The sequence below is a fragment of the Venturia canescens genome, chromosome 6 (genome assembly GCF_019457755.1).
Source record: "Venturia canescens isolate UGA chromosome 6, ASM1945775v1, whole genome shotgun sequence".
Taxonomy (NCBI): Eukaryota; Metazoa; Arthropoda; class Insecta; order Hymenoptera; family Ichneumonidae; genus Venturia; species Venturia canescens.
The window spans coordinates 2,012,798-2,038,928 of NC_057426.1; the positions used below are offsets into that span (position 1 = coordinate 2,012,798).

The 26,131-nt window shown below is 47.5% G+C and overlaps 1 protein-coding gene across 6 annotated transcripts in view; it reads right to left on the minus strand.

Annotated features, from left to right (window-relative positions):
- LOC122412171 (protein groucho-like) overlaps positions 1-26,131 on the minus strand; it is an 86,714-nt gene that overhangs the window by 18,483 nt on the left and 42,100 nt on the right. For all 6 annotated transcript variants that reach the window (XM_043421533.1, XM_043421532.1, XM_043421531.1 and 3 more), the window contains 3 exons: positions 12,014-12,151; positions 8,868-9,129; positions 6,499-6,524 (listed from right to left, as the gene is read on the minus strand). In XM_043421533.1, coding sequence (XP_043277468.1) covers positions 6,499-6,524; positions 8,868-9,129; positions 12,014-12,151 — 426 coding nt within the window. The remainder of the gene's footprint in view (positions 1-6,498; positions 6,525-8,867; positions 9,130-12,013; positions 12,152-26,131) is intronic.

Below are 26,131 nucleotides of genomic sequence, written 5' to 3' on the forward strand. Positions count from 1 at the left end.
TTAGTCCGTTCAAACCCTTCAGGGATGACTTACCTTCGACTCGACGAGTAATTATACCTGTAGATGGGTGTATATGCATATGAGCGGGCGTCGGTAACCGGAAGTGTGAAAAGAGCAGGGCTGCAATTAGCGTTACGGGAGAGTCGTGGGTGTCTCCGGAATTTCGTTTTAATCGTCGGATTTTTCAATGAGTTTTGTGAATGCTCGCGTTCTCTTTACTTTCGGGATTTACGAGCTTTTTTGTCGTCGTTGTTGTTGTTGCGTGCGTGCGCGTGTGTGTGTGTTTTTTTAAATAACACGATAAAAATAATATAATATGAGCGCCGAGCTGTAAATGTATGTTTCGTAATAAAATTTCCTTGCCTTTCGAGGCTTTTTTCAACGGTAGGGGGACGCGAAACTCTCGTCGAGGTGTCAAGCTCCAGTCTTTTATATAATGCAACCACTCTAATTAAAATAAATTACGAGACTCGGGAGGCGAGCGGCCATTTTTATCAGCATCACCGGCTGCTGTACCGAGAGAATCCTTTCCTCTGAAGGCCCATCAGCAACCCCCCCCCCCCCCCCCCGGCTCGGAACATCAGAGCGGAAACCTCGACAGAATACACACACGCGCGGGACGGAGCGAGCTCTTGTGTCTGCTGCGTAAAACCGTCGAGCTTTTTTCCCTGGCCCACCCTCGCTTCACTTTTTTTCCTCCACGTACACTCTCGATTCATTTTTATCTCGTTTCTTCTTTCGCGTTGCTCGGACCTTGTCGCGCTTCGTTCGCTGCCATTTTATTTCTCTTCTTTCTTCTTCTTTTTTCTGCAAATTCTCGCTCATCGTTTTCCAACTCTTCCATCTCTCTCTCTCTCTCTCAACGTTTTTTCTTTTCTCTCTTTGCCTCTTCACCCATTCACCCATGTATCAGGCGAGATGGCCAATCCTCTGAAACCGGATTTTATTACTCGAATCGCTTCTCATGAGCTATTGATTATTGTCGCTCCGGTCAGCAGGCTCTTTGATCCCGAGTGCTGCCGGAGTGGCTAGCAAAAGCCCAGAAATTCATAGGCCCGATTAGCCAGAGCAGCAAATGCGCGCGAGTAAAAAAGTCCCTAATAAACTTGTGCTGCTCTCAGTAGCACGTGCGTCTGACATAAAACTACTCACGAGATGCTGTACAAGATCAATTGGTCCTGGTGGAAGTGCATGGGACGAGAGACTGACGAAAAAGTTGAATCAACCGGATATTTCAAGTCGGAGCATTCCGCTGTACAAAAGTTTTACATTATTTCACTGCGACTGGCTTGCGACTCGGTGGGAATCGACCCCCCCCCCCCCCCCCCCCATTTGGATAGGCCGATTCTTTCTCCCGCTCTAACCGAGACTCTTGCCCAACCTGGTGTGGGCATTTTTTTGCCCATTTATTTACACTTTATTCGAGATTTAATTTACCGACGGGCGAGCGAAGCCAAAAGCAAGAGGGGGGGGGGGGGGGGCGGGGGCATTGAGGCTGGAAAGAAGAAAGAGGGAGCGAGAGAGAGAGATGGAGACGCGGGCATGTGCGCAATCGCGAACACTACCGGCTCTCATCCTTGCTTTCGGTCACTCGCTGATGGCATTCAAAGAGATAATGAAAAAGAGTGAGAGCCGGTACGAAAAAGGGATGATGAGGGACGAAAATAGAGACGGTGAAGTGTCCGCAGGTTCGTTGATGCTCGGTCACGCGATCCTCCCGCTGTCGCAATAATCCCGAGCGAGACGGAAACTTTGCGGTTACAAGAGTTGAGAGAAAATTGCGGGGAGAAGAAATCTCCGATAGAAATGCTCAAAAATTTCTAGAATAAATGTCGAATAAATGTTTATAAACAGACACTTTTGTCCTCACAATTGTACTGGATTAACGCGATAAAAAAGTTTTTTGCGCGAGACTCGAATATGTTAAAAACGGTGGAACGCGTCGAGCAACCGGGCAGATTTTGCCAAGGGGGTTCGCGCTAAGAGGAAAACGACATGAAAAGCGATCCAGTCGGAAGAAAGGAGCCCCGGAGCTTGTCATTCACACCGATATCAACGGGCGCAAGTCCAAGGGAGATCGCGAGGAGAGAAAGAAGGAGAAAATGAGAAGAATACGCGGAGAAGTGAAGCGAGAAGAGAAGTTGGAGAATTAACCACGTTGAAAACCTATTAGCCTCCATCTCCCTCGGGGCAATCGACGCCGAGGCGTGAACTCGGCTCGCTCCCGTGAAATAGGTGAGCGAGAAAGAGAGAGAGAGAGAGAGAGGACGGTGGCACGAAAGAGGGAGCTCGCAGAGAGCGAGAGAGCAGGAGAAAACCACACGCGATTATCAATCCGTAATAATTGCGAGCATTAAACGCGAGCGCTAATTACTACTAGCAGCGGTGCGCGCCGAGGTAGCGTGACCGTGTGCTGGAACGGCGAACACCAGAATCTCTCCACTATACATGGATAATGTTCTATACAGAGATGAGTGGCTGCACGAGTGTACGCGCGTACGTCGACACGGACGTGCATAGCTGGCGGCTTGTGAGACCGAGCAGCGGGGGAGGAAGCCAGAAGGGGAGAAAGAGCGGGAGAGGAGTGAGAGAGCGTCGGAAATTGCACGATTTACGCCCGACGTGGTTGGTCTCGTCCGGCAACCCGGCCGGAAGTCAGCCCCTCGGTTCTTAACGTTAGTGGTTACGAGGAGAATATTAGTCCGTGATATTGCTGTGCTTACGCTACTGGTGCTAAGAGAGCCACGAGTAAAATAGGCGTTCACCGACGAGAGCGAGTTAGGGAAAGAGCGAGGGTGAGCAACTCCGACGAGTTACAGCTTAGTAGTTAACCCAGTGGGCGAGACCGGTGGTAAGTAGTCTGACACGAGATCGACACGATCTACTTCTCGGCTATTCGTATACGATGTTGACGTTCGCAACGTTGGAACGCTCTCGCATACCTTTTTCGTAATATACTCAATGATTCGGAGACCCTGGTCACAATAAAAATAGACGAAAATCGTACTATTTTTATTAAAATTTTCATTTCAATATCGAGTATCGATCAGACTTCACTTCCGTAATTCCACAAAGAAACAGAAAAGAATGATCGTCTCGACATTTTTCCGATACCCTCGCTACAAACGTTGGGTGACTTATTGAGATAACTCCTGTACTGCATGCTAGTCAAATGATTGCTGAACTTTTAAAACGCTTTTAGACCAAGTTTAACGTGTCGATTAAACGTATTGTTAGTGGATTTGTATAACAGCATATCTTATTAAAATGTAAATATATAAAAAACGCTAGTTTTGCAAAACCATCAACTGATAAATGCAAATTTCCACGCTGACACATTTTCACTGGTATTTTTCAAAGAATTATCTATCTGCGTTTTTTCATCGATTTTAATGCAACAAGTCTCATTTTGTTCGTCAACCGGTCCTCTATGAATCCACCGTGTAGTTGTTTTTTTAACTCGATCGTTTAACTGTTGCAGCTAATTGTTCATCAAGTGAAAAAACTTTTTCATTCATAATTTCTGAAGAAATGATTTTAAAGGAACATCTACGTGGTGAATTCGTAGAGGATCAGTTGAGGAACAAAGTGAGACTTGGTGCAATAAAATCGGTTAAAAAAATCCAGACGATTATTTGAAAAATACCTGTGAAAATGTGTCATCATGGAAATTTGCATCTATCGGTTGATAGCTTTGCAAAACTATCGTTTTAAATATTTTTTCACGTTAATAAAATATGCTTGAATGCATATCTACTAACGATAAGTTTAATCGGTACGTTGAACTTGGTCTAAAAGCGTTTTGAAAATTTAGCACTCATTTGACTAGCATGCAGTACACGAGTTACCTTAAATATTTGCGGACAACAGTTGTGAGAGTGAGACAAAAATGGATATCCGTCGTTATCGGATATTTTATTCGGAAGCTGATAACGCTTTAAAGCTTGGTTATACTCCAGCCCGGTTCGGTACCGATTTTCCAATATTCTAGACTCGCAATTATCGAAAATTGAAAATTAACGTTTCAAGTGGCTAAAACTGAGTGAAGTATCGAGATACGAAGATAAAAATCGTGAAAAGCTCACATACGCCGAGTCGAATAATAACGTGGTTTATCAGCGGTAAGAGAAACGTTAAAAAATATGTTAATTCGAGGGATCGTATGAGATCGATGGCTCATTCGAGCACGGGGAATGGTGTCATCGTTAAACTTCCGGAATTTTATATTTCCTTGTTCCCCTTTGAGGCCCGTCAGGGTTCTTCCTTTGGCTGTCCCTCTCGCGCCCGATGCGGCTTTAGTGCGGCAGCACGGGCTGAGTGGGTCGGGTAAGCGCGTTAACGTTCCAGAAAGTGCTTTTAATAAACGGACGTCAGCCCCTCTTGGTGTGTTGAATGGTTGGTTGGTTGGTTCGCTGGCTTGATGCCGGGGTTGACGAGAAGCAGCATAGCAGAAGCATAGCGAAAGGCGGCCGGGGGAGCAGGGAGTACCAGCACTCGCGGTCTCGCACTTTATACCCGGTGCTTTTGACGCTTTGGCTTTTTACGCTCTCACGTTCGGGTATGGCCGTGCCTGGCTTTTATATCCGCGATATCCCCATTCCAGCTTTCGCTTCTACATACTACCTCTGCTATTTTACCCCCTTTCACCATTTTTCTCCTCTTCCATGGCTCGTCTCTCTCTCTCTCTCTCTCTCTAGCTCTCTTTTTTACTATTTTTTTCATCCTTGGCGCCTCTTCATTTTCATTGCTCGTTCTCCTTCTTCCTGCCTCGATCCTCTTTCCTTTTCTCCTATTTCCTTCCCTATCGACACTTCACTACGGACAATAGCCGTTCTCTGATATCATCGCATCAGCCAAGAGCCACCATCAGAGAGCTCGAACTGCTAGGGGATCTTCTTTTTTACGAGGTGAAATTTTACGCGATTTGGCCCCTGTCATGAAACGCGTCAATCGTTTTCTTTCGGTCTGCCTCATATTTAGTACAAGCTTTGAAGAATGTGAAGAATCCATTTGTGCGAAGACGATTTTACAGTTAAATCGTCTTTTAGATAAAGCCGATTATTCAATGAGATTTATGCTTGACAACGCCATTCGTTTCTCCGCTATAGTTTCGCGTGACAAATCGGATCACATCGAGGCACATTTGACAGGCTTCGTCTCGATCGGGTCGGACCGAAATGGGGCGGCGGAGGAGGACGCATTTTCGGCGAAGCAATAAGGCGGTCTTGCCAAGGCGATGAGAAAAGAACGAAAATCCCGGGGCAAAAGGTGCAAGCGGTGAAAGGTGAAAGCGATAAGACACCATTTTATCTTTAGTCCTGTGAAAATCTCGGGACTTTCAGCCTCTTTATTTCGGAGAGCGAGGGAGCGCGCGTGCCTCCGCGCGCTCAAACACACGCGAAGGAGATACGTGCTACGTGCGAAACGACGGGAGCGGCTAATATTCAATTTGGGGGATGGTTTCGTGTGCTGTGTCTCCATTTTCCCCGGGGGTTTAGGGCGCAAGCTGCTTGTGCCATCACTTTGGAATCTTATCACCCTCGGGACATGTACACGGACACACGCGCATGCACACACCCGAGTAGAAAGTGGTAGACAGTGTTGCGTGAAACAGCGAGAAACACGCTGCTTAATGCTATTCGCGCGAGGGGGGCTAAAGTCGTTTGGCAACCCTCGTTTCGTCGTAAAGTCTTGCCAAGGGTCGGGAAGAACTTGCCGCTATACAGAGAGCCTCGTTCGAGACTCGAGTCAACGTGAGACGCGTAGAAAATGGCGGGTCTCGTATACACACGAGGACGAAGACAAAGAGCGAGAGAGAGAGAGAGAGAGAGAATGTTGGCGGTTGCCTCGGAGATTAGGGATTCGATGTCGAAATTAGGGGCTCGATAGCGCAGAGTGGAATTGAACCTCGCGTTGGGGGATAATGATGTCGGCTTAATTGCGAGTGTACGACGGGAGTTGACGCCACTACGAGGAAGAAGGGGGCGGGCCAGATATTGCCAAGCCAGCTACTAATACGAACACATACTCAAATGGCGCGATTGCGAGAGCTGCGACAGATTTCGGAGTCGCTTTTGGACGCTCTTCCCTACTGGGACAAATAATCGCCTCGCTAATTGAGGATTGAGCGTATTTAAGGCGTTTGGTGGGAGGACGGATGCGAACTGCGGAGAGCGAACGAAATCGATGATCTTGCGAGCAGACACAGGGGACGGGGCACAAATTTGAAAATCCTCACTTATTTTCCGTCAGTTTATTATTTTGTCCCGCGTTTCAGTTATTGTTTCGGCCGAATGCTCCAATTGATTATCGGAAAATTACGATATTTTAGTCTGCGCCGATAAATTTTTAAGCGGTGCGTGACGAGACGATTATTTAACTCTGCTATTTTGAGCTTTGCAACGACACGGGCGTCTCGTTCGTCTCATCCAATAATAACGATCAAATGTCACAGTTTCGCGGTTCGATTTGACGTTTGAATAAAAATCTTTTACTTACATGCCTCTCCTCGGCAGGATTCAGGCCTGCAACAGACAGAAAAAAAAACACATATCAACCGAGATATTTGTGAAATTGTACATCTTTCAATAACGTTTATTCCGCAAATTGCTGTTTTGTTACCGGCTCCAAGCGAGGATTAAACGATCGAACATGAGCGAGAAAACCGGGAAAAAGAGGAGAGAGAATAAGTATATCGCGGGGCTGGTGGTTTTTCGAAGATTCGAAGAAAATGTTTCCGGACGAAAACGATAGTGCCCCAATAATGCGCCGAGGAAAGTGGTCATTGCGAAAGAGAAACGGAAAGAGGGACGGAGATCGAGATCAGCGGGGCGTGTTTCTCAAGTGTGCGATATCTCGCGGATGGTTAGACTTTCCCCTGGAAGATTTCTGAAGCTTTCTCAAACTGCTATCGAACGGTCAACTTATTTTGACGATACGGAAGGTTGAAGGAGCGGAAGACGATTTTCACGAATCTTGGAAATGAAACGTTCCCCCCATAATGGATTTGTGGATGGCGCGAGAAGACACAGAAACATAATGAAAAAGTCTGTGCTCGATTTTTATGACGTCGTCTGGCAAAGCTCGAACAATCGTATCGCGATAAATCGATGAATAACCCACGAATAAAAAATGTTTTCCATCGTTGTTGCTGCTTCACGAAAATTGGAGTCGATACGTGATAATATAACGCTAAACTCCAAGTTATCGGCAAAGTTTTCGAGGATTGACCGCAACCGAAAACGCTCCTAGGAAGCAGCTGAAGCGGGACACATTTCTTCGTGCGAGTTAAGCACGTCCGGGGAATAACAAAGTTTATGAAAAAAAAAAAAACGAATGCGCGGGAGAGGGTGGGATTACGAGGAAAAAGGCGAGAAGTGGCAAAGGGCTACGAGCAAGGCAGCAGGACTCTTGAGCGTCACATGGAAGGGTTACTGAAAGAGAAAGAGTGGAAAAAAGACAGAGAGAGAGAGGGAAGGAGAACGGGAACGAGTCCGGAGGACCCTCGTGTCGAGGAGAAGCGCCGACGAGTGCTCTTCTCGCATACCGAAAGAAGGAGCGAACGAGAAAAGGAGAGAGAAGCTCGAGCGCGACGTGAGCGCGAGCGAGAGAGAAAGAAATAAGCAAAACGAAGCGAAAAGCGAATAGGAGGCTAAAATTTCCAAGAGAGGGTCGTCAGAAGTGGCGGACAAGGGAGAACGAGACGGACGAGTAGTGCAGGCACATCGCGTGCGAAAGATAGTCCGAGGAGCTTCTATCCGAGAAGAGGAAACTCTCGTCGTCGTCTTCGTCATCTTACTCGAGTCTGTATAACTTTGTCAGCGTTACTCGAGAACGTCCTATCTACCAGGGTTATTTGAAATCAGGACACGGACGCATAATATCTCGTGGTCATGTTTCCAACCGGAAATTTTATCCCATTAAGGTGAATGGGATTGTCATGAAGAGAAGACTGCCAGAAATACGAATTGTCGTTTAATTCTTCGACATGAGAAAGCGGAGTGAGAGAGAACTCGGGGAAGGGGGTGATAAAAAGTTCGAGATAACGCGATCCCTCGATATTTTAAACGAGGAAAATCACGAGCCAAGGAGACCGGGGATTTATTTCGTGCGGCAAATAATCTCGGATGTGTTCCGTTCAGTGATGAATCGCCGAGTCTGTGTGCAGAATTTTTGTTCGATAACGAGAAGAGATATTATAAAGTTATCGAGTTTTGGCCCTTCGCGTTATTCGTCGTTGGCAAGACGTAACGGCGGATCAGAATGCATGGCTAGGGACGGAATCGAAGGAAAGAAACGAACTCGTAAACTAGGGTCGTGAAAGATCGGAGGGAGTGGAAGAAATTCATAAGAGGGATATGAAAAGACGGAAATGCTCGAGGATGAAGACGTCGAGTAAACATTCGGCGAGGACAAGGAGCTCGTGCAACCGTCCCTGCGCTTCGCCAGTCAGCCATTCAGCCAATCTCGAATTTCCAAGACTCTCTTCCTCCTCGTGTGTGTGTGTGTGTGCACACGGGCGTGTACAGATATACGAATCGTGTACCGGATGCCACAGGAGATCAAGAAAACGTGCCGACGTCGCAGAAAAGCCCCCACGACCCGTGCAAGAGTCAAACTAACTCGGGGTCTCCGCCTCAGCTTCGCCTTTTCTTCTCGAATCCTTCGAGTCTTGGCTACGACGAATTGCAAGTTGCCGGACCACTTTGGAGACGGGTTGCCCACGAGTGATCGATCTCCCTTTCATAGCCCACAAAGTCATTGAATTGGTTGGAGCGCGAGGAAGCCCGTTGCTAAGTCAAATGCCGGGGGAAAGAAGGAACAAAGTTTCGCTGAATTTCCTCCAACGATTATCGTGGACTGCTCACCTCCGTTGGGCTTGATGTCGTCGTGGGGTCCTCGATGGAGGTCGGATTTGGCGAGCATCGAAAGTGGATGTGCGCCTCCTGCGCCCGGTGCGGCCCCGGCACCCGGTGGCAATCCAAGTCCAAGCATCGCCGATGCGGATGTGGGTACACCGCCCGGTGCGAGACTCGGTAAGGCGGGGATCCCTGGATGAGGACCCATCGCGGCACCGGGGGGCAAATGTTGTGCCTGCATTTGTTGCAGGAGCCTCGGCAGATCTGGCCTCTGTTGGTGAAGAAAAATTTTTCATTAAAATCTCTCCTTACAACTCGAACTAAATGCGGAAACTTTGAAATTGAGGCTAACAATGGAGCGGGGCTGAATGAAATTTCGAAAGAAAGTTTCCGCCGCCTCTGCAAACGAATCTCACTGCGCATCCTTTGCTCGATTAAAGTAGATTCGAAGGAAATTTGGGCGGTATCAGTGCGGATATAACGTGCAATATATGAGCGGTAAATTTGTAACGTCAAAAAAAAAAACAGCGTTTACGCAAACGGAGGTTCTTTGACCCTTGAAAGAGAGCCAGAGTTTGATTTCGTTTCATTCTTTTTTTCGCGTGCTGGCCGGTACAACGAGATTCAGGGAGAAAACGAGAGGAGCTTCGTTAGCGATGTCTATTTGCGGAACGTGGGCTGTCCGTTATAAACTCCAGTAACAGAGAATCCGCCAGGGTTCCGCTGCTGATAAATAAATAAATCGCAGTCTCCCCTCGTTGAATTTCGTTAACGAAAAAAAAAAAAAAAAAGAGAGAGAGGACGGAGGTCGGACGAGTTAGTGGAAATTTGTTCGTGCCGATGGAGGATAAAGCGGAGCGGAGGGCGAGAGGGAAAGGGATCGAGGATGAGCGTGCATCCCGATTGGTTTTGCAGAGCCGTACGCATTCGCCGTTCGCGATAAAAATATCCGATTATTCGAAATTTTCATGTTGCGGTGATGAAAATTCAAGTAAAAAACATGAAACATGGTGTTTGTGTTGGCAACGAATTGCGATAAAAATGTTAGCGCGAAAACTCGAGGGGAAGCAGCGCGTTTCACGTAACGCTGAATAATTCATTGGAGCGAGGTAATGATCGGCTCGGATCGTTATTCAAATGAATGAAAATCATGAGAAAGTGCTCGGCAATGAGATTTGCATGAGAAGAGACGACGGGCGAAGAAATCGCGAGGACAGAGGAAGAGGCAAATGGGCTGATAATCGAAGAAGGTATTTCCCGTTAAGATAGTTTCGGTCCTCGAAGTAGAGAAGAGGAAAAAATCTATCGAGACGCAACGGCGTAGAATTAAAGCGCCGATTATTTCCTAAAATCGCGAGCGTTAATTGGAGCATTTCGTGTATTTCTGACACGCACAAAGAAGGGACGCTCAACGGAGACCAGGAAGCTTCCGAGTGACCGCCGGGAGGCGGCGATAAAAGGGCGCCAGGGCGGACTGGAGGAATCGACCGGGGCAGAGAATATTCCGGCGAGTAGTTTGACGAGGTAATTGAGTGGCACGAAGATTCAATAAAGCAGCTCCGACTTGTTCCCTGTCCTCGGGCACTGGCCGAGCGTCGTTTGGGTCTTGGTACACGAATCGAATAGACGAATGTGAAAATAATTGAAAAGTTAAAAGACCAAGAAAAGCGTTAATACGAAAGATAAAGGCGAAAAAATATGTGGAGAGATAAATAAACATCGAAAGCCCAAAGTCAACTGAGAACATGTGTATAAACTGAGAATAGTCTGGCAAATGGTGGAGAAAGGTAACGATAGATAGAGAGTAGAGAATGGGAAAGAGGGTGAGGTTAAAGGAGCGGGTTAAGAGGTTCCGGAATCCTCGGGATCCTGCTAAGGATTTAGCGCACGTAGCGACAACGTCGAGCGCGTCGTTATATGGCCAAAAGCGAAGGATGCGCCGCGCCGGAGGGAAAGAGGCGGGCGTCGTAGCGGGGTAAGAGTTGCCAAGGAGGTGGAGAAATGGAACGGTGGAGCCAGCAAGCTCGGTAGATGGTGAAGTTAACCTCCCCTGCGAGCGGACCCGGGCGAGGAATGCTGATTAGTCGGTGCTTGTGCGCCATAACACTATAAACCCATCCGAGAGCCGTGGGAGTCGAGCCGAGAGGACTCTCGGGATAAGATTCAAGGATAGAAGATTCGGTGTTTCGAGGCGAGCCTTTAGCTCATTCGGAGGGAGGGAGAGAGAGAGAGAGAGGAGCCGACGATGAGTAGGAGTGAGAAAACTTGAGGCGGAGAGGGGAAAGGAGAAATGGAGGGAAAAAAGGCGCAAGCAGGATGATTCGCCGTATCAAATTGCTCGGGCCACAGCCCTTTTGATTCTGAAGGGGCTTTTTACGTATATAAAGGTACTGGTCTCTTGAGAGAGCGAGGGGAGAAGTCGCGGTGATGGGAGAAAAGGAGTGTGAGTGGAGCAAAATTCGCGCGCGGGTTAGAGGAAAAGCTTGAGGGTGGAAAAGCGATGGAGAAGTTTCGGAGAGGTTGAGAGGGAGGAGGTTCGTGTCGAGCGAGCTGGAGAGAAGCCGGCGGCTTAATAGGGAGGAAATTGAGTGCTCGAGCAATATTGAGGAGGATTCGGGATTCGCGAGAGCATCCCCGCCAGTGGGGTCGAGCAAAGGAGAAGAGGATGCTGGGCGAGCGAGGGAGCTGGATGCTGCGAGGAGCGAACGTATCCATCCGTTCACATTCGAATTCCCCAGGCGTGCATCGTCGGCTTCCGCTGCCTCTCTCTCCCGCTATTTCTCTTCATCGTGTATATAACCACGCAGGCTCTCTATCCCTGTCGTTTTCCATTCCTCACTCTTGCTTTAACACTGTACGATTTATCCAGGGATTCTCAACTCTTCGGATTGCCTTAATTCAAGATTCTCCATTTACCGTATTTCGGATTTACTCTCGCATTTAATCTCGGCCCCGGTGCTCAAATCGTGACAAAATTTACGATGAAAATCACTCTACTCAACACATTTTTTTATTTCGTGTTTATTTTCTCTCTCTTTCTCTCTCTCTCCATCTCTATGGGGATGACGAATATTAGTAAATTGGGAGATGCTGCACGAACTTTGATGCAACAAACCATCAAGATTTTGCAGATAAAATAGCGAGTGAAAACTTACCCCGATAATGGCGTTGAGCTCCGTCATTGTGACCTGCTTCGCCCTTTCAACCGCGCCGGCAATTTGCTGATGATGATCCTGCGATAGGAATGGCAGGATCTGGCCTATAATCGCGCTCAGCCTCTTCGCTATCTCAGTCTGGAACATCAAAAGGGTCACCCTTTGATTATCGAAGTAGCTCGCAACCGCGTTCACGAGTGTACAACCAAGGCTACGGGGCAAAGAGGAGTGCGGGAGGGACGAGAAGGGGCTGAAGCTATCAAGAGGTATGTGCAGAAAGCTCAAGCTCTATTGCCCCCGGTTTGTTCTGCTTTTGGCAGGCCTTCAAACGTAAACTGGCTACAAGACGATGTGACGGCTGACCTGTGCGCCTCCCTTTTCCCATTCCACTTTTAACCCTCTGTCACGGTCGCAACAAGAATCGTCTGCGGAGAACAAACGTTCACAGGGATTCAACAGCCTTTTCCGCTTTGTGTCGTAACGCGGGTCAACCAAAGTCGTTTGTGTCCTGCGAGAGGTCGTCGATTCGTCGAATCAAATATGACGAAAGGAAATGCACATTCGATGAGAGGAAGAAGAATTAAAAAATAATAAATGTCTGCAGTGAAGATTCAAGCGGCTGATACACGAATCTCGAGCTGCTTAAATCTCTATAACTTGATAATTATCGCTCCTCGAGACGCTTCAATTACCACTTGGAGAGTCTTGACACGAGAGAAGGATTTAGGTACAGCATTACAAACCGGGCGAGGATGCCAGAAGCTTTTATTCTCTGTATTCGTCTCTCTCTCTCTCTCTCTCTCTCTCTCTCTCTCTCTCTCTCTCTCAATTCGAAGACAAAATTGGCACAGTCTTTCGCTCGTCGAGGACATAATTGAGTGAATATACGTATATATAACATGCTCGGCGTGTTATGCCAAAAATGGCAGGGGCAGGGAAATGGCATTGTCGCTGGAATACTGTAATTCGTTTGGTGTGTCCTCGCACTTATTCCCCCGGGCTTTTCCTTTCAGTGGCGCATTTCGAAAGAGGATTGTAAATTGGTATAGAGAGAAGAAAGAGGGCGACGTATTCGAGGCAGAGGAAGCCTTCGGAGCTTCGGCTAATTGAAATATCGCAACCAGTGAAATTCTTGGCGCGGCATTTCTCTTCTCGAGATTTCTCAAGCGCCGCGAAAGGGAGGAGGAAAAAAGGTGAGAGGTTGGTGGGAAAGACGTAGAAAACGGGGGAAGGAAAAAGGCCTCGGAATCGGCAGAGAGGGCAAAAATATTGGAAGAGGAGTGTGAATCTATAGAACCCGAATATTATGAGGGACAAAGTAATGACGAAAGGGGGCGAGAAAAATTGATGAGAAGCAGTGAGAAAGCTCCATAATAAATGAGCTTGCGCTCGGGTTAAATGAGGAAAATACTGGGGAACTGTGAAAAGAGAGAACAAAGTAGGGAGCATCAACGGGGAAACGTAGAGATGAAAAACGAAGAAAATAAATGATGGAAGATCGGGAATATCGGAGGGAAGAAAGTGAGTTGTTGTTTTAATTACTCCTCGCCCTTCGAGTGCTAGTCATTAAGCCACTAATTATAATGCGAGCGAAAAGGAGAGGATTTATCGGTGCAAAGGGGAAGAGAGATGAGGTGGAAGAGGATCGAATTGAAATAGGAAGAGGCGAGGTTACACAGAGGCACACAGGAAGGGAGACGTAAAATCGTTGAATATTGGGTTAGCCATACTTCCTGTTCTGGCAGGAGTTGAAAGAAGAGAGAGAGAGGGAAAGAGGGCACGAGACAGGGACAAAAATGAAAGATGGTAAAGTGAAGGGGACTAAAATGAAGAAGGAACGTTGGTACGTGTAGTGGGTACTTGGATAAAGCAGTTTGCAAAAGCCAAGAGGGTGCACAGCAATGGAAGCGGGGCTAAAGAAAGAGGAAAAGTATGTAGGAAAGTGCGGGAGATAGATATCGTTAACGGGAGGCTTACCGAGAGGAAAATTGTGGGCGAAGGGTGTGGATCATTGTGGAACGAGGCAAATGCGGAGAAGGAGCGAAATGGAGAGGTTGGAAGCAGCTGCGGACGTAATTGCGTTGCTGAGAAGTTTTATCCCGCCGGAGAGAGAATAAGAGAGAAATTGAGAGGGAAAGGTAACCAGGAAAATAATGAATGAGGTATAGAGCTGGTGTGCCGTAGGAAATCTACAGATCCTCCGCATTCGTTCAATCTTTTCGCATGTATATACGTTTGCACAGCCCTTATCCCTCGGGCAATTTTTCTCGGATCTTCGATCTTCCAATTCTGTTTGTATTTACTCCCTTAAAATATCCAACCCTGCTAAGAGACCAGCAGCCTCCCCAAGGACTATCCTCGTGCCGCGAGCAACCGATTCGAGAGAATCGATATCGATAATCATTAAAGACCAATGATCGAGACGCGATTCGTGCTCATTTCTCAAGAGAACATGAAATTTTATCTCCACGAGATTCAAGTCGGAACGGATTCATCGATTCATCGTTTTTCTTTATTTATTTATTTATTCTTTTTTACCGAGAGCTGTAAAAAATGATGAAAAATAAAATAAGGCCGATGGAAACCGGTGAGTGTAGAAATGGCGAGCTTTTCCTGCTGGTAAAGCTTCACCCCTTCAATATGCTCCCATAAAACGGTAAGATCGGTGGAAAAATCGTGGCATACGCTTCTCCCTGTAAGTAACTGTGTACACACAGACATGTATCCGGTACTGAGGACGCGGAAGAGTGCCACGTTGAAATTTTTCCATCGGAAGCGAGTCGATGTATATTCCCGATCGAGAGGAGGGCTCGGCTTTCGTGAATTTCTTTTTCAAATGTCTCTCCACATACGCGCATTCAAATATCCATATCTGAGTACATGCCTCGTACGAAGAAGGATATATGGGAAAAGAAACCGGAGAAACTGCAGCGTCTATATAGATACGTCGAGGCAGCAGTTATGTACAGAAACCGCAGGCGCTCTCACAACCCTCGACTTTCCGGGTGTTACCTCTTTGCCGCGTCATCCGCTTGTCACATCTCTTTTCATACATTTCCCACTCGCCAACTCGGGCTGTTTTCCCTCCGTGTACATTTTGAACGCACATATTTACGCCAGGGCGCGAAAACGGAGAGGATGAAAAGTAAAATGCAGCTTCGAAGGACTATTCGAGGCATTTTTTTTCTACCGATCACTCAAAGCTTTTTCAGTTATTCGATTGTTCGTTACATATTTTCGTGAGAGTAAAATCTAGCCAAGGAATGATAAATTATTTGACCGGAAATTTTTTATATTAGATCGAAATAAATTCGGGGCCGAATAATTTTTTCCTTCCATAACTCGCGGACACATCCATTTTGTGCAGAAATTTAAATAAAACGTAGCAGTCTCGTACACTCGTGTACTCTGCGACGAAAATACTGGCGCGTAGACAACGAGCAAACAGAGAAATCGCACCTGCGCGTAGGAGCCGAAGTGAGAATAAGTCGTGAGCCTGTAAAATGCATTAACGTTAAGTTGACGGGTGAGCGGAACGAGTCGAGAAAAAGTGGAATAAATGAATGCACGTGTGATATTGACAGGAAGGAAGGAGAGGCGGGCGAGGGTGCGTCTGAGTTTCAACGAGAAATTCGAAAATCCGAGGAGAACCGAGGCATATCTCATGAAAGCGTAAGGCGAGTGTGTGTACGCGGATTCGAATGTACGCGAAGAAAAAGGCTCCGACTGAAAAACGAGTGAAAAGGGAAAGAGCGAGAGAAAGAGGTATACGCGCCGATAAAATTCTTTGCCCTGTAAAACGGTGACGCGAACCGAATGCCTTCGTAGTTGGTGCGAGTTCTTTGAGAGGATGGGATGTGGCATGAAATGGGGTGGATCGGGCAGGGATTCAACGGGGCACGAATACATATATATATTTATGAACATAACCAGCCCCTACCAGCAACTTCCAGCCAAACAGCCACACATTTTTTTGTGTTCGCGATTCCTTTTTGCCGAGTGCAGCGATGGGAGGAGCGTCCTCGATACCCCGATAATCCAATACTCCCGCGGGTGCCTCGAATCTCGTCGGGGACCAGCGGAGAAGAGTGCAGGAAAGAAGAGAGCGAGAGAGAGAGAGAGAGAGAGAAGAGATAGTCGACAGTGCCAGAAGAGGATATAGGATTTGGAGCAAATTCAGAAGGGAAAATACACCTTTTTTTGCCTTCCTTTTCCTGAATTCTTATCTCCGTGAATTCCTGCTCCATATATGAAAAATCTGTACATGCTTCGTGTCGATATAAATTGTATACGCGTATGTACATACATTTACCTGTTTCTTCGAGAGAAATTGGATATAAAAGTTATCGGTTGGTGATGCGCGTCGAGGTCGACCATGTATTCCGCGTATATGCGCGTTTCGTACCGATGTATTGTGAGAGTATACGCTATTTTTGTGCTACTCGTGTATGTATTCGTTTCGCAAAAGATAAGCTCAATCATTGCATCATATTTTCTCGATCGATTTATGTAACAGCTACGAAAAGGTGAGCAGCAGCAGCAGCTGGCAGAGTGCTTCTTTGTAATGTCATCGAAATAGTTGTCGACCGCACGCGGAACGGGAAGATAAACAAAGGAAAAGGAATCCGCGAGGAAACGACAGGCCCATTAATCCATGTCACATTGCGTTTTTATCACCGATTGACGAGCAACGCGATAAAAAATGAGTGGGCTGTCATCACTGTCATTTTTCGACAAAATGAAAATGAAACTCTGTTTTCTCGGAGACTGTAATTTTGGAATTTTCAAATAGTCTCTAGAGATTGGAAGAAAAAAGGTTTGGACATCTCCGCAGTCATCGTCTCAGGGAGGCGAATCGTCGATGAAAGCAAGAAATATCGGGTACACGAAAAAGTAAAACTCGGATAGTTGATGTAATGGAAATAGACGTTGGAGCGAGCGCAAGAAGCGACTCAAAGTGCAGCTCCGTTTAGAGGGTTAATGCCAAGAGACGTAGATAGCCATGGGCACCATTACTATCTCGGCTATAAAGTCCGGAGCGAGAGAAGTAGAGCGGGGATGAGAGAGTTTAGTCGGATGTCGGTTCGTTACAACAGCGAGGGTGTGCAAGGCGGTATAGAAAGATTGGAGGATAAAGTGAGGATGGAAGGACGACAGAGCGCAAGAGCGATCAGAGACTATAAAAGGAAGATAGCCTCGAAGAAGGGAGACGAGCGGAAGCAGGAGGGGGTCGCGGATAGGTCGCGCGAGACTTCTCGAAGCGCGGAGGGCTGTTCGCGGGGATTGAAAATGGAGGTTGGGGGGGCTCGGAGACGGTGGGGGATTTAGGATTCCTCGTATTGATAGCCGTGCCCGAGGTTCGGCCCAATTCGAGAGGGTGCCCACTTCCGGAGAATGAAAAGGGAGACGTACGCGATTGGGAGAGAAGCTGGAGAATCGTCGGTAACGCGAGCGGTAACGCGGATGGAGGATGAGTCGCAGGGCTGGCGATGCTCGTGGCGAAAGCACTGGAACGTGAACTCGTCGGGTTACAGTCTCCTGTAATAGTGTAGAAACGACGGAGAGCGCGAGCGAGAAAGGAGAGAGCAGGGGAAAGGGACGAGGATAATAGAAGTAGCAGTGGTAGCGGTTCGTGGTCGTGGCGAACATAGAAACGTCATAGATAGAGAGGACACGAGCAGCAGGGAGAAAGAGCCCGAGAGGAGTAAGAGACGGTTGGTGTGCGGTGGTGGATAAGTGGTCCTCGAAAGCCCCACCAATAAGGAGTAGAATACTAGAAGCTGAAGGATGGGAGAGCGAGAGAGGGGCTTCGGGCATGGGAGCAGAGAATGAGGAGATAGGAATTACTGTTCCACGAACAGACGGCGAAAGATCGAGGATGTTTGGATGTTTGAACTTGCAAGTGCTGACGCAGCACTCGAATCCTCGTCTCCTCTCCCTTCTTCCTTGAGTGCAGACAGGGGATAGAGCAACTGCTGGCATCACTGTGTACTAGAAACTCGTGAGCGTTCTCGCTCGACACTCGACGTACACGAACAGAGCCACGATATCGCAGGCTCGCATGTGCACATGCCCACGTACATAAGCCATACGTCTATAGAAACGGTACAACATACAACTAATATAGATCCAGGAGGATGCATAGATTATATCCTGGCTATGACGGAGAACGAGAAAGAGGAGAATGAGGAGCGCTCGTCATACAGACGCTCCAGGAAGGGAGGGGAGTCGTCGGTACACGAGCACGGAGCGCAGTGCAAATACAACAATTCTTGAAACATTGATCGTCGGATATGCCGTCTAAATCCTCTGTAAACGTGCTCGATAGAGACGGAGAGAACCTATGCGTATATGTACGACATATTAACGACACGTATAATAGAATAGTGAAATACCCGGAAACACGAGGGATGGATTGTTACTTAAGCCGATCCTCCAATGAGACCGATGTAGTACGTCGTGGGGCTTTAGGATTCGGCGCCAGGACGTGACTACGGATCACGTAGGTAGTACAATATTGTATACAATCTGGTGATCACCGCTGTGCACACACGCGCACAGTGCGGAGCTACATATATATCGGTGGTTTATACGAAATGAAAGGAAAGATACGAGGGACGTAATCAACACCTCTGGAGCACGTTGAACAAGCTCGAGTTCAGCCTCTCTGTTTGTTACACACAAACGGGGGCCTCCGAATCGAATAGCGTCGTATCAGCTATCGGGGCACATCGGTAGGAAACTTGAATAGAGAGATCGAGGCAAGCGGGAGTGTACGCGAGAGCAATCGATATAGCGTGATTGAGACTACGCGGATGTTGCCTATAGCAAGGCCAACCAACACACGGGGCGAGTGAAGCAAACTCCGCTGCTCCGCGGGGCCACAGGGGTGGAGGAGTTGCCCACGCCGAGATCGACGCGATGGCAGTTGCATCCAACAACTCTGCGGAGAAAGGCTTGATTGTTTGCATTGAGATTTGTGCGCGGGCGTGCGAGGTATATACGAAGGGACTCGGGTGTGGAGAGCGAATAAGAATGATACGGGGGCACGAGCTTGCGTGTGGCACGAGCAGGAAGCCAAGGGTCCCGACGTACGGCAGCACACGGGACGACTGATGATCGATTATCTCGCGTCGCTCGGTTAGTTAGGGGTCGACGAATTAGCGCGGTAGTGCTCCTCCGGAGGAGGATATTAGACAGAGGTTTCGGCTCTCGTCGTGCCCGACGAGGACGCCCGATAGTCCGCGAAGGGCTTCGGTAAGAGGGCGCGGAGCAAGTGCCCGCTGCTCGAGGAGGGCTCGCGCGTCTGTGCCGAGAGTCTGCTTCAACTTCGGCTTATAGATATTGGAACGGGATAGCATCCTCGATGCGACCAACTCCTCTCGAAGCCGCTAATAATGGGAATACTCTCGCCGACCATGCTTCGGCTATTAAGATTAAGCGAGACAGTGTCCGAACTCGTATAACTCGAGGAATCCTATCCGTATACGAATTGCCAATGTACGAAATTCGCTGGAAGATTCTTCTATTGTTAAAAAAATTCTTTAAATAATTTGTCTGAAAAAGAGACATTTTTATTGGAAGTTGAAATTGGATTCGGTGGTTATGGAGGACGAAGTTCGGATTAGGTTTGCCTGTTAAATTTCGTTGTATTCGTGCGGTAAGTATACGGATGTATGTACACGAACCGGAAGTTAGCCTGCGGAAGCATCATCGCGAGATGTGCCTCACGAATCCGTCTACGTGTGTGTGTGTGCGTGTGTGTGTAATAGCAAACGCGGTGAGGATGCATTTATCCATAAAGCCAAACTAGAAACGGCTTGTAGAATGGTCACGTACGTGAGACACGTGGGCACGTGTATATGTTATACGTAGGCGATATCCTGTGCATACACACAGAAGGAGGATACGGAGACCAACAGGCGTCATGGAAGCTTCTACGAGGGTGGTTATAGTCCGGCGAATCTGGTGCACGAGGCAGAGACGCCGAGAGACACGAGTTTCCGTATGTATACGGCGAAGAGGTAACACGTTGATGGTTGGCGGAGTTGGAGCGAAGTTGTAGCAGGGCCAGGGGCCAGGAAGGGGGCGAGAGAGCGAGGAGGACAGCTGCAGCTAGTGGCTATTGGCGTCGACTATATAACCCGGACGGTAGAGTCTGTCGGGGGATGTGGTCTCCGGTGCTCGGGCTAGTGGCCACTCTCTGGTTGAGGCGATGCGAGGCCGGCATCACGACCACTAAGCCCACCTGATATATCCAAGCCCAGTCCATATCTTCGTGCTTCCTCGCTCTCCCACTTTCGGTGCATGCCCATTCTCCGTTCTGTGTAGCGCGGATCCTCTCGCTTCTCGCTCACTATCGTTGCCAGCGCCCCTTCCCACCGACTCTCGCCATCCTCGAGGCAACTCTCTTCCCTCGAAATTCCCGTTTCTCGCATTTCCTCTCCCTTTCCTTTACACTGCCGAGAGAGAAAGGGAGAGGGAGAGAGCGAGCTCGTACACCGAGCAAACCGAAAGAGGGACGGAGCGAGAAGCTCGAACCGCAAGCCGCAACGGGCTACTGCCTTGATTAAACGCGCCATAGACCGCCATTATCGCTGATTGCGCTAAACATTATCGGACTTGCCGACTACCGTCTCTCTCTCTCTCTCTCTCTCTCTCTGTTTCTCCCTTCCTCCCAACCTGCTTCTCATTTCCCTTCGCTGCTCCGCCACCGGCATGTATTATATACGTGTACACGCACCCGTGCATGCATGTGTATAGTGGAATATAGTGGTCAACGGTCAGGCATGCCTGCAGCCACGTGTGTGATCTCGCTGTTGCTGATACTCCGCTACTGTCGAGCAATTATTGGCCAGCCCGGTGAGCTTCGACCATTGAGCCGATCCGCCAACGCCTGTCGAGCACCCTCACAGAGTGACATTTTGCTTTACCGCACGAGGGGCTCTGCATAACCTATCAACATGCAGGCACGTACGGACGTGTGTGTGTGTGTGTGTGTGCGCGTACGTCAATATTCAACAGTCCGCATTTCTATGCGTTTCCGTATCGAGAGGATTTGATGATTCGATTGACGATTATGAACAGAGACTGTGCTCGGAGGGTTGATACTCGTTGGGTGAAATTCAAACCACCGCAACGGCCTTTTCGACTCTGTGTCGAATCTAACGCTGTTAGATATGCAATTTATCCGTTTTTCAATGTTTTTTTGTCTTACCGAATCACAATGATGGTCCACGTATCCCGACGAAGATCGCGCACTTGGTTCGTGCACAGACTTGAAAAACGAGGCCGGATATATATTGGGTTAATAAATTAGTGAATGATCGAGCTATTGCCCAAGATTTATATGCTCCGTCGATGAACAAAGGGGCAAAGTGCCGTCGGGAAAAGTTGGAAACTTATTCCTTTTATTCACAAGGAAGAGGGTCGAGGCCCGAGTTAGGGGCAATTTTGTACAACGAGACACCGAATTTCTATAGATATTGCAAGTTTTAGCGAGAGAGCACACGCACAGATGAGGCTGAGCGTTAACGCACTTGGGGTGTTTGAAGGGATAGTAAGAGAGGGAGAGAGAATAGATTTTGTGTGGCGCACGTCGGAAGCGAGTCGGGGAACTTTGTTATAATTTAAGCGAGTCGACGGGCCCGACACTCCTGTGAGTGGATGGCAAGGGAGACTTACTTAACGTGGAAAGCTCGTAATTAAGGGAGGCGTTCAGGAGTCGCGTATAACAAGGCGGAAAGGCGGATGATGGGGTCGGGGACGCGGAGAAAAGACGACGTTGATGTCGCCGCGGCGTCACGTGGGTTTTACCTTCTCTTTGGCGTCCCTCTTCCATATCACGACTACTATACCCCTTAAAAAGGCTTCCACGGAGAGTTTCGCGCGAAGCAGCAGCGCTCTCAGAGCCTCAGCGTTGTGGAACTTTAGTGGTGTAGTCGGTTATGTATATTCGGGCATTAATGGTACGCCAAAAGGTGGGGTAATAACACGTGACGTCGTTCAGACGTGAATAACGATCAACAGCGACTCTCGTACTTCGAGATGGTATTAGCACCATTACAGAGAGACTTTAAACCGTAGGGAGATTTTCCACAAAACTGAAATTAGGGTGAGCAACCCTTCGGCAGAGAAGGGCTTGGGGGACGGTGACGACGGCGGCGGCCCCTTGTTGAAGCGTCGAGGCGCGACCTGGCCGTGGTCGCACATGTACGGAGGATCGCTGGCTTTTTAACGAGGGCTTGAAACGTCAACGTCGCTTCTGTGAGTGGAGTCGCACGAAGTGGTAGGGCGCGCGGACTTTTGTTTCGCAGCCCCGGGAAAGCAGCCCTTTTCAACCTTTGAAAGCTTCGAAGAGCTTCTTCCTCTTTGAAGTCAAACACTTTTTTTTTCGAGTTTCTGAGCTCCGAGAGTCCAGAAGCTCCTGGTCGCTCCGTGCCAAAAGGTCTGAATCTCTAATTCTTCGACTTTTGTTTAAGATGCTCTCGGCTGAGGTGACATTTCAAATGCGTCTGGGCAAAGTCCTCGGCTGCGAGTCAAATCTTTCAAAGATTCACTCGATCCCTTTTCCACTTAGTTTTTCAACGTTTTCATTAGTGTTTGAATCGTCAAGTTTTTCAGGCACACTCATTCTTCGTTTCCGTCACATTTATCTACTGCCGCGAAGCCGCGCGTCGTCCCAGCATTAAAAAAATATATGGCAGCTTGATGGAAACTCTTTTCTCACTTTTATGCGAAAATCGGCAAGACGAATTTACGCGAGGAGCTGCTGCTTTTTCCCCTTCTCCTCTCTTCGTCCGCGATGTTCTTTATCGCTGTTGGTAGCGTGTCAGGTCGTTGAAAAGCCCATCTCGTTTTTTGCCCACTTCGTCGTACTGCTTTTTTTCTCTCAGTTGTTTTTTCTCCTGTTCGTACCCTCGAGGTACGAACGATGAGTCTGACGACCTCTTAACGATCGCGGAGGATGGCCGGTGAGGGTACCGCGCCGCGAGTGCCGCGGTCAACCCTCTCTCTTGACCGGCTCGAGGAGGAGAAGCATTCGTAGCCTCAACATAATATCGGAGGCGTGGGCGCATTCATAAAAAATTGTTGCGGAGCACGGAAAACGTAAAAATAAACTTTGCACCGGGGAAAAAAGCCGTCGGGGTCGAGCTTTTTTCCCAAAGACGATAAAGAAAAGGGAAAATAAAGATTGAAGCAACCGGAGGATCCTCGGACAACATTTTGTTATAGAATCGCACGACGCTCTTGGAGCCTTGATCTTTGCGATGAAGTACGAAAAAACTTTCCATTTTTTTGTTTTTTTCTACATTCAGCTTTCCTGAGGGCTAATTTACCAAAAATTCTCCAACCAAATCACGGATTTTCAACTTAATGTATCTCTATCTCGTGAATGAATACAGCTACAGAGATTCCGAGAGGGTTATCCCGGAAAGCACTTTGATTGTGTATAGTGGATCGTTTTTATGTACATACGTATAGAGTTATGTATATGGAGGTTAATGCGAAAAATAGTATAGAGGAAGAACAAGGAGAACGGCCGCAAAGGGGGAGGAGGAAAACTCGTAAAAGTCCTGGAGGCGATAAAAGAGGTGTATGGAGAAGGTAGCCGTGTGGTTACGAAGGGTGTAAAAATATACATGCGCGTATTAAAAAACGAAGAGCAATAAAGCGAAAGGAAGAAAAAAATTGCAAGGAGTCGACGCATTGGACTCGACACACACACACACATGTATTGTGTGGATACAAAAACCTCTCCGGAGGGCGATATGAAATTTTGGTTCTTAACAATCCTCAATAAAATTGAGTACGTAACAAAACATATTGAAAAATGGACTATGAAAATCAACGTCCGTGTGACGCGCTGTCTCGTCTAGTCTCTTTAATATCCATTCTTTCCGTCTTCCGTTTTTTTTTCGTGCAAATTTCGTTTCCTTTTCCTTAATTATTCTTCAAGTCCGCGGTATAGTGAGTGACGAAAACCGGAAATCGGTATAAATAGGGAACCGATATCAAAGTATTTATTCAAGGTGCGGAGGTAGGGAAAGAATGATGAAAGAGACTCGGAGCTTCGGACATGCGAGGCCAAGGGGATAAAAAATGTTGAGGCTATCGAGAGGAGGGGCGAAAGAGAGATCGAAGCGAAGCTCGGTCGGAGGACAACGTCAAGGAAAATACTCTTATACTTTTATGTGCGAGTGTTATCCATTGTCCATGTATAAATGCATACGTGAAATGTAGAAAAGCTCGGCAAACTCGATTTTACCGATATCGACCTTTTTCCCCTATTCGTTTCTCTGTTCGTCTGTCCAGTTGGTCCCTCCTCGATTATACATAGGCGCAGTGTATGTGTATACAGAAGTATGTACACAATCATTATTTCTTTTCCTCTTGAACCGCACGCAAATTCAAAGCGCACCTTTTCTCACACCACTTTCCTCCTTCTCATTTAAATCCGTTCGCTGGTTGCAACGCGCGCCGATCTCTTTTCCCGTCTTTATTCAGCCTCCTGATTCGGCTCGGTCCAAACCCTTTCCATAGGAGCCGCTTGCTCCGCGATTTCTCATTCCCTACGAGCCTCGATCCGCAAGCATCCCAGAACTCGTTGAGCAAATCGGTTGCCCCGCTCCCGTTGCAGGCGGAATAACAAAAAGAGGGAGAGAGAAAGTGAGAGGGGAAAATGACGCGGAGAGGAAAAATGAAGCGTTAAAGCGAACGGGAGGAGACGCATTGGAGAGCTGGGAGAGCTGCAAAAACTGGGTATTTTATATTTGGCTAGCCGAAACGAATTTCGCTTCATTTCATTTTTCTCAAATTCACTTTATTGTCTTCCATTGTCAGCCGGCCCAAAAGCACCGGAGTGGATTATTCACGAGGCTTCCTTTTCGAGCATTCCGTATTAATATCTCATTTGTCATTTTTCTGTACGATCGATTACTCGGATTACTTCGAAAAAAGGAATGGAGAGAAAAACATTGGAAGAACGAATGAAATGAGAATTCGTGGTGAACGACGAACTTAATGTCGAGATGATAAAATCGACTTTGCCCCGCGATTTTGGATATTCTTCCGTACAAATTGGTGAAACGCGACTAAATAGTTAAAACTCCTATTTAAGTGGAGTTAAAAAAGAGTAGGGGATTCTCCGGAGTTTAATACGACGTGAGAGGTCAAAGGGCACAGATTCGATACTATCGATCTCCGATTCGAAGCGTCGTTCCTACTTCTTCTCCTCCGCCCCCTCTCACTTTAGGTTTGTCTAGCTTTTTTTTTCGTCGAGCTCGTTAAAGTGGTAAATGAATAATGAGTGGCTCTCGGTGGATCGAGAGCGAATGTGCCTCCAAAGAACGGGGAGGGGGATGAAAAAAACTGAAAAACCATACGATAGCGATAGAGCGAGTACGAATGGAAAAGTGGAGCGTTTAGAAGGGGATATCGCAGGTAGGGATTTGGTGGAAGGGGAAAATCGTTCGTTTTGCAAGGGTCTGCAGCACATATACACAAGCCCGCCCCCCGAGCACGAACAAAGTGTACAAGAGAAAATGAGAGAGGACCGATAAAATTGGTAAAAAGAGAGTAAAAAATAAAGGCTCTATGTACACGTACATAGAGTCCCGAGGTATCTGAGCCAAAGAGGATGAAGCAGCCCCTATTCCCAGTTGAATCGATTGCAAAACAACGAAATCGAATCATTCGCGGTGAATGCAGATATTTTTCATGCGTGAATTTTACGGATCGATACCTCGATGCCTACTGGCGTTCGACCAGCGTTACTAAAAAAACCTGTATCTGTATAAACAATAGAATGCTTTAATAAACATGTACACTATTTGGGAATGATACATATGCGTAAATACACGTGTACAAACGTATGTGAGACAATATTCATTGATACGAAATACAAAGGTCAATACGAACCGGCACCGATCTCTAATAAATTTACCTACAAAATCGTGCGGTGAAAAACATTGGAATTCGTGGGATGAGGAGTTTTTAGGCTGTGCTGACTATTCAGGAGTCTCAAAACTCTTTTATGGTAGACCGAGAATGAGATTAATCGACAAATGTTTCAACGGTTCGAAGAATGAAAAAAAAAAACGACAAGGAAATAAATGT